This window comes from Amphimedon queenslandica, unplaced genomic scaffold (genome assembly GCF_000090795.2).
Source record: "Amphimedon queenslandica unplaced genomic scaffold, v1.1 AMPQUscaffold_11233_Cont15338, whole genome shotgun sequence".
NCBI lineage: Eukaryota > Metazoa > Porifera > Demospongiae > Haplosclerida > Niphatidae > Amphimedon > Amphimedon queenslandica.
In genome coordinates this window covers 1-8818 of record NW_003548524.1, presented here as the reverse complement: position 1 = coordinate 8818, position 8818 = coordinate 1, and the positions used below count along the sequence as shown (strand labels likewise).

Genomic DNA, 8818 nt, shown 5'->3' with positions numbered 1-8818 from the left:
TACTATAACTATTACCACAATAGTTTGATTGGATTTACTTGACTGGAGATTTACCAGCTCATAATGATTGGGAACAGACTAAATCTGGTCAAGTTTCTATTTTCAATAAGATCATTGGTCTCTTTAATGAATACCTCCCTAATAAGCCATTGTTCTATTCAATTGGTAATCATGAAAGTGACCCTGTCAACAGGTATTAAAAAATCCTTACGTAATTGAAATTATTTTAGTACATTTATAGTTTCCCTCCTTCTTCTATAACTGAATATTCAATGTCATGGCTCTACGATAACGCTGCTGAGATGTTAAAGAAATGGTTAAACACACCAGATGCCATTGATACTCTTAAAAGGTTAAATTAATTTCCTACAGTGATAGTAATTTACAACTACTGTTATAGTGGGGGATACTACTCCATTGATTTTAATGGACTAAGAATCATTTCTTTACAAACTAATTATCATAACAAGCAGAATTGGTGAGCTGGTTAATATCAAGCAATAGGAAATTAATGATAATTATTTTGATTTAGGTGGTTACTAGTAAACAGCACTGATCCTGATGGAATGTTACAATGGTTTATTGAGAAGTTACTTGATGCTGAGAAGAAAGGAATAAAGGTTCATGTAATAGGTCATATTGCTCCAGGAGATGATCCTTGGAGTCAGAACTATAAGAAAATTGTTTTGAGGTATACAATAGAGGATTAAGTCGCAATATAAAGACACATTTATATCTTGCTAAGTTAATTTTTCACTGGTGAAAATTCTTTATATAATTTTTTGTTTGCACAATTTTTCCGATTATTACTAGGTTTGAAAATACTATTTCTGCACAATTTTTTGGCCACAGCCATAAAGACAAGTTTCGTGTTTTGATGGACTTTGAAACTAGCACTGATCCTAGACCTTATAGGTAACTAGAGCCCTAGCACAAGTCCTGCTTTTATTTTATGAGCTCATATTCATTTGATACTATTTTTCTAGTGTTGTGTATATTGGTCCTAGTGTGACATCAATGACAGAATTAAATCCAGGGTTTAGAATTTATACTGTTGATGGTAATTACAATGAGTCCTCTAGACAAGTACTGGATCATGATACATACATACTAAACATTACTGATGCTAATCTTACTAATAAACCAAAATGGATCCATGAATACTCAGCTAAAGTAAGACAATGAGTATTGTAATGATATATTATCATGAACATATAGGATGCATACAATATGACTAATCTCACACCTGATAGCTGGTTATCTTTGCTGAAGGAATGTTTAACTAATAACAATCTCTTTTTAAAATATTATCAGTAAGTTCTACGATTGAATTAATGATATTTTCTTCATTTTTTCTAGTTATATTTCCAAGTCTTTTAATATGGAGTCGCAGTGCTCTGGCCATTGTCAACATTCTACGATTTGTTCTTGTTTATCAACTTTTAGTAATATTTCTGCATGTGATGCTATTGCTCCTAACCTTGTAACTCCAGAGCAAATGATGCTGTATGAAGCAGCTCATCAAGACTGTTAAATGCTGCTACTGTTGTATTAAAATTAATCATTTTAATGAAAAATTAGACCTCCAATATTTTTGGGCGTGGCTGTTTTGCAGGGCCACTTTTTGTGCAGCTTTAAGATGGGATCCTATGCTGTGTTGCTCTCCTTTGCTTTGCTTTTTATATGCCAGTTCCAAACAGTGTATCTGGTATCATTAAGGAAGACGACCCTGGATCTCAGCAGGTCTACATCTGAAGTTGCTGAAAGCCTTTCATGTGATGCTTGCTCAGAAATGGTGGATGTTATCAGGAAACTGGCTGAGCTAAAAACCAGTGAATCAGTGATAGGAGATGTTGCAGTAGTTATCTGCAAAAAATTTGTTGCAGCTGATAGTAGCACAATTGATGATAGAATATGTGAAATGGCCATACCAGAGTTCATGGTATTGTAACAGTAATAATTATGTAATATGAGATAGATTTGCATTTTAGGACGAAGTGCTGTATGTGTTTGATCACACTGCACTCACTACCCGGGAAATATGTGGCACTATTCTCAATGATAAATGTGGTACAATATATGATCCTTTTAATCAACAATGGAATGTTACCATACCTGGTGGCAAACCTCCCATTAAACCATATCAACCACCAAAAGTAAGTCGGCATACATTATGTGTTACATACTTATGCTTAAATGATGACCTTAGCATTTATCATTGTGTATAGCAATGAATTACATAACACAATACAATGATCAATGTTATTCATGTTGTGCTATAAAAAGAATGTAAATCATGTGATCCCACCAAGCCTATTATCATTATATCTTAATTAGAGGTGGGCGATACGATACCAAAGTACTCATATATCCGATACCAGGCCTCCGATACCAAGTACTCAATACCAAATCCTGGTATCGAGTAGTGAGTAACCACACCCCACCACACCTACTTTGATGTCATAATAATGGCCATGTCCTTTAATGATTACAAAAATGGCAGTCTTTTATCTTAATTTTTATTAATAACTAATTCTAACTTATTTGTGCATGCACAGTAGCTGACTACTCATTCACTACTCGATACCATTGATACTCATACTCAGACTACTTGGTATTGGTATCGATTCAAAATTTCTGGTATTGCCCACCTTTAATCTTAATGTATGCATGCTTTTTGCTATAGGTAAACAATACAAACAAGATTCTTCATATTTCTGATATTCATTGGGACCCTCAGTATACTCCTGGCCTTCAGGCTAAATGTGATGAACCATTGTGCTGTAGACCACCACTACCTAAAGGTTAATTTTTAAATTGCTGATATTGATTGAAATGCATGAATTATTTTCCCAATACATTTTACAGGGGAATCAAATAATTCAGCTGGTTATTGGGGTGAACCATTATGTGATTTACCAATGCAAACTCTTATAAATTTAATGGAACATCTTAATGATACTCAAGATCAGGTTGGTACAGGGATTATAACAGATAGAGTTATGGTTGTAACATTCTAGTTTGACTGGATATATCTTACTGGAGATTTACCACCACATAACGTTTGGAATCAGACTCAAGATGATCAGATTTATATATTTAATAAAATTATTAATTTGTTTTATGAGTATTTCCCAAACAAGCCACTATTCTTTTCAGTTGGTAATCATGAAAGTGCACCTGTTAATAGGTAAGATCATAAGATCTATCCTTAACTATGAGCTTATTTCTTATAGTTTTCCTCCTGCTTCTATCACTGAGTATTCAATGTCATGGCTATATGATGATGCTGCTGAGCTGCTTCAGAAATGGCTAACCACAACAGATGCTATTAATACCTTTAAAAGGTTAGTCTTGTTCCCACGCACATGTAGGTTGATCATTCACATTATAGTGGTGGATTCTATTCAATTGACTTCAATGGATTAAGAATTATTTCTTTGCAGACTAACTACTACAATAGTCAAAATTGGTAACTAAAAATTATAAAAAAATATTTAGTGATGGGCATTGATGATCTAAATTTAGGTGGTTGCTGATCAACAGTACTGATCCAAATGGAATGTTACAATGGTTTATTGATAAATTACTTGATGCTGAAGCAAAAGGAATGAAGGTTCATGTACTGGGTCATATTCCTCCAGGTAGTGATTCTTGGGGTCGAAACTATAAAAAAATTGTGTCAAGGTAAATATGCTAAAATTTGTACTGATGATTGGTATCAATTTTTAGATTTGAGAACACTATTGCTGGGCAATTCTTTGGTCATTATCATTCTGACACTTTCACTGTTTTAATGGATTTTGAAACCAGTTCTATTCCAAGACCTTATAGGTAATGTGTTGGAAAAATTATATAATTTCAAAATTATTTTTAATTGCTTTGTAGTGTGTGGTATGATGGTCCTAGTGTAACTCCAATAACAAATTTTAACCCAGGATATAGAGTTTATACTGTTGATGGTAATTACAATGAGTCCTCTAGGCAAGTACTGGATCATGATACATACATACTAAACATTACTGATGCTAATCTTACTAATAAACCAAAATGGATCCATGAATACTCAGCTAAAGTAAGACAATGAGTATTGTAATGATATATTATCATGAACATATAGGATGCATACAATATGACTAATCTCACACCTGATAGTTGGCTATCTTTACTGAAGGAATTTTTAACTAATAATGATCTCTTCTTGAAATATTATCAGTAGGATTTATAATTGAATCAATAATGTTTCCTTTATGCTCTTTAGTTATATTTCCAAGTCTTTTGATATGAAGTCGCAATGCTCTGGCCATTGTCAACATTCTACGATTTGTTCTTGTTTATCAACTTTTAGTAATATTTCTGCATGTGATGCTATTGCTCCTAACCTTGTAACTCAACAACAAATGATGCTGTATGAAGCAGCTCATAAAGACTGTTAAATGCTAATGCTAAGCTACTGTTTTATTAAATCATTTTCATGACAAATTAGATCTCCAATATTTTTGGGCGTGGCTGTTTTGCAGTTGTATACTTTTGTGCAGCTCTTAAAATGGGATCCTATGCTGTGTTGCTCTCCTTCGCTTTGCTCTTTATATGCCAGTTCCAAATGGTGTATCTGGTATCATTAAGAAAGATGAACCTGGACCTCAGCAGTTCTACATCAGAGGTTGCTAAAAGCCTTTCATGTGATGCTTGCTCAGAAGTGGTGGATGTTATCAGGGAACTGGCTGAGCTAAAAGCCAGTGAATCATTGATTGGAAATGTTACAGTAGTGTTATGCAAAAAATTTGCTCCAATTTTTAGTAAAAAAGTTGATAGTCGAGTATGTGAAATGATCGTACCAGAGTTCATGGTATTGTAAAAGTAATAATTATGTAATATGAGATAGATTTGCATTTTATAGGATGAAGTGCTGTATGTGTTTGATCACACTGCACTCTCTACTCGGGAAATATGTGGCTTCATTCTCAATGATAAATGTGGTACAATGTATGATCCTTTTTATCAAAAATGGAATGTTACTATACCTGGTGGCAAACCTCCCATTAAACCATATCAACCACCAAAAGTAAAGTCAATAGCCATTATGTTATTTATATCAGCATAGTTATGCTTCAATGATGACCTTAGCATTTATCATTGTGCATAGCAATGAATTACATAACACAATACAATGATCAATGTTATTCATGTTGTGCTATGTCCTAGCTTTTCTAAAACTGAAATGCAACTCATGCAATCCTGGCATCTTGAAACATCTATTTACATTATGCCTTAATGTACATGCTGGCTTTTTGCTATAGGTAAACATTACTAACAAGATTCTTCATATTTCTGATATTCATTGGGACCCTCAGTATACTCCTGGCCTTCAGGCTAAATGTGATGAACCATTGTGCTGTAGACCACCAATACCTAAAGGTTAATTTTTGAAATACTGATCGGAATCCATATTGATTGAAATACATAAATTATTTTACCAATACATTTTATAGGGGAATCAAGTAATTCTGCTGGTTATTGGGGTGATACAAGAGAATGTGATTTACCAATGCAAACACTTCTAAATCTAATGGAGCATCTTAACGATACTCAAGATCAGGTGGGTACAATGATTATCAACAGATTAAGTGATACATTCTATAGTTTGACTGGATATACCTTACTGGAGATTTGCCACCACATAATGTTTGGAATCAGACTCAAGATGATCAGATTTATATATTTAATAAAATTATTAATTTGTTCTACAAATATTTCCCAAACAAGCCACTTTTCTTTTCAGTTGGTAATCATGAAAGTGCACCTGTTAATAGGTAAGATCATAAGATCCTTCCTTAACTATATGAGCTTATTTCTTGTAGCTTTCCTCCTGCTTCTATCACTGAGTATTCAATGTCATGGCTATATGATGATGCTGCTGAGCTGCTTCAGAAATGGCTAACCTCAACAGATGCTATCATTACATTTAAAAGGTTAGTCATATCCTCATGCACATGTTGGTCATTCGTGTTATATAGTGGTGGATTCTATTCAATTGACTTCAATGGATTAAGAGTTATTTCTTTGCAGACTAACTATTACAATAATCAAAATTGGTAACTAGATCCATAAAATTGATATGTCAGTAATGAATGATGGACATTGATGATATACATTTATAGGTGGTTGTGGATCAACAGTACTGATCCTGATGGAATGTTACATTGGTTTATTGAGAAGTTACTTGATGCTGAAGCAAAAGGAATGAAGGTTCATGTACTGGGCCATATTCCTCCAGATAAGCATTCTTGGGGTCAAAACTATAAAAAAATTGTGTCAAGGTAAATATGCTAAAAGTTGTACTGATAATTGGTACCAAACTTTAGATTTGAAAACACTATTGCTGGGCAATTTTTTGGTCACACTCACAGTGACACCTTCACTGTTTTAATGGATTTTGAAACCAGTTCTACTCCAAGGCCATATAGGTAATATTATAGAAAAAATTATAATATTAATTCATTGCTTTGTAGTGTGTGGTATAATGGTCCTAGTGTAACCACTTATTCCTATCAGAATGCAGGATATAGAATTTATACTGTTGATGGTAATTACAATGAGTCCTCTAGACAAGTACTGGATCATGATACATACATACTAAACATTACTGATGCTAATCTTACTAATAAACCAAAATGGATCCATGAATACTCAGCTAAAGTAATACACTCAATTCAGCTGTATAATTATTATCATGAACATGTATAGGATGCATATAATATGACTAACCTCACACCTGATAGTTGGTTCTCCTTAGTGAAGGAATTTCTAACTAATAATGATCTCTTGTTGAAATATTATCAGTAGGCTTTATAAATTATACTGACTAATTTTTTTCTGTTGTAGTTACATTTCTAAGTCATTTGACATGGAATCGCAATGCTCAGATTCCGGCAAAGATAAATGTAAAAAATCTACAATCTGTTCTTGTTTAACAACATTCAGCAAAATTTCTGCTTGCAGTGCTCTTTATTCTGATGCAGATCTAGATATTACAGAAGAACAAATGATAAACTTTTATGCCACAGCTCATCAACACTGCTGATTAGAATTTTGGAACACAAAAGAATTATAATTTCCTGTGTGGGCGTGTTATAAATAATCAATCATGTCACAGGGCAGGACTGACTGGTGGTGGTGTGATCTGCTCATTTGCAGTAGCTCATCCCGTGTCAGTTGGCCCGCTTGGGGGAGATTAACTTAAGGAGAAATCGAGGGAGAACTGGCCAAAGAAAGTTGGGAATGAAGGGGCTCTTAGGAACCGTGCTTGGGTTGTTGATTGTATTTCGTCTCAACCAACCAGTTCAATCGGCATCCCTAAAGGGAATAACCTCTGGAATAGCTGATGGTGTATTGTGTGAAGCTTGTACTGTCATTGTGGATACCATTCAGAAATTAGCTCAGTTTCATTTCAGTGAGTCCTTGATTGAAAAGGCTGCAATCGAGGCCTGTGAAAAGTTCAAATTAGCCGATGATCGTATTTGCAAACTCATCATACCTGAATTTAAGGTAACATTGATGTCGCTGTTGATTATGAATTAGATACTGCCATTATAAAATGTATTGGAATTTTAAAAATATCCTGAGTGAAAGAAATGGCACCTATAAATCACTGGATTGCCAATTAAATTTTTTCCATTATGGTATATGTCATCAGGTAAAACAAGTTTTTAATTTGATGTACCTACTTAGCCTCAAATTAAACCCGAATTAACCTTGATCATTGTTATGTTTTGATAGTTGTCTATATTAAGTTTCAAGAGGTTGTACCTGTAAATTTAATATTAAGTTTTAATATACATTTTATAGGATGAAGTCCTTTATGTGTTTGATCATACTGCGCTCTCTACTCGGGAAATATGTGGCACTATTCTTGATGATAAATGTGGCACAACGTATGATCCTTTCAATCAAGAATGGACTGTTCCTGTACCTGGTGGCAAACCTCCCCTCATTCCTTATCAGCCACCAAAAGTACATGAATTAAGTACATATACATGCATGATGTGTATTTTATTACAATACTTGGCTTGATAGTTGGCAATGTGTATAGAGAGAGAGGTGTGTCATGAGTAGCCTGGATATACTGGTAAGGGATAGTGAGGTAGGAGTTGCTACTCACAGTTGGCAGTAAGTAAACTGATTGTCTTTGGTCAAGTGCTACTCTAGCTGTAGCTTTTATATGAGAGGAAATTAAATAATCAAACACTTTATATGTAGAAAACTGTAAATTTGTCCTATTTTGTGTGATAAGAATGAACATGAATCTCTTGTTATATTAATAAAGTGACTTTATGATGGTTCAAATTTTGTATTTTTTTAGGTCAACATTACTAACAGAATTCTTCATATTTCTGATATTCATTGGGATCCTCAGTATACTCCTGGCCTTCAAGCTCGTTGTGATGAACCATTATGCTGTAGACCACCACTACCAAAAGGTATCACTTATCTAGAATAGTTGTTACCAGCTACTATATGTGCATAGTTGGGCGTTATAATTAAATTGTGCACATCCAAGAGAAAATTTCTACCTATTTCTTTATCGGCCAATTTTTTCTTTTCATAATTTAATTTTTTGTATTTCAGGAACTCCAGACAACTCAGCTGGTGCTTGGGGTGATGCTCACTGTGATATACCACTACAAACTGTTGTAAACTTAATGGAGCATCTCAATGCAACACAAGATCAAGTGAGACAAAATACATGTATAGTTCTTGATGCCATATTTATTGGTATCTCTGTTATAATAGTTTGATTGGATATACTTGACTGGAG

General features: G+C 34.0%; 4 protein-coding genes across 4 annotated transcripts; all 4 read left to right on the top strand.

Annotated features, from left to right (window-relative positions):
- Positions 1-23: 23 nt before the first annotated feature.
- Positions 24-1589, top strand: LOC100637142 (sphingomyelin phosphodiesterase-like; the record flags this gene model as incomplete). The annotated part of the gene is made up of 8 exons (XM_003390997.3): positions 24-193; positions 242-352; positions 401-478; positions 533-691; positions 814-915; positions 987-1173; positions 1219-1313; positions 1360-1589. Coding segments are annotated over 8 exons (1077 nt in total), but the record flags the coding sequence as incomplete, so codon positions are not given.
- A 3-nt stretch (positions 1590-1592) lies between these two features.
- Positions 1593-4485, top strand: LOC100637015 (sphingomyelin phosphodiesterase-like). The gene is made up of 12 exons (XM_003390996.3): positions 1593-1942; positions 1992-2156; positions 2687-2804; positions 2869-2972; positions 3021-3190; positions 3237-3347; positions 3395-3472; positions 3529-3687; positions 3733-3834; positions 3889-4075; positions 4121-4215; positions 4262-4485. The coding sequence occupies exons 1-12, from the start codon at positions 1640-1642 to the stop codon at positions 4434-4436; spliced, it is 1767 nt and encodes a 588-aa protein (XP_003391044.2). The 5' UTR covers positions 1593-1639; the 3' UTR covers positions 4437-4485.
- Positions 4486-4515: 30 nt separating this feature from the next.
- On the top strand, positions 4516-7141 carry LOC100636888 (sphingomyelin phosphodiesterase-like). Its single transcript, XM_003390995.2, has 12 exons — positions 4516-4849; positions 4901-5065; positions 5301-5418; positions 5493-5599; positions 5644-5813; positions 5862-5972; positions 6018-6095; positions 6162-6320; positions 6366-6467; positions 6513-6699; positions 6748-6842; positions 6886-7141. The coding sequence occupies exons 1-12, from the start codon at positions 4547-4549 to the stop codon at positions 7082-7084; spliced, it is 1794 nt and encodes a 597-aa protein (XP_003391043.1). The 5' UTR covers positions 4516-4546; the 3' UTR covers positions 7085-7141.
- Positions 7142-7281: 140 nt separating this feature from the next.
- On the top strand, positions 7282-8732 carry LOC100636762 (putative sphingomyelin phosphodiesterase asm-3; the record flags this gene model as incomplete). Its single annotated transcript, XM_003390994.2, has 4 exons — positions 7282-7548; positions 7849-8013; positions 8363-8480; positions 8629-8732. Coding segments are annotated over exons 1-4 (654 nt in total), but the record flags the coding sequence as incomplete, so codon positions are not given.
- Positions 8733-8818: the final 86 nt, after the last annotated feature.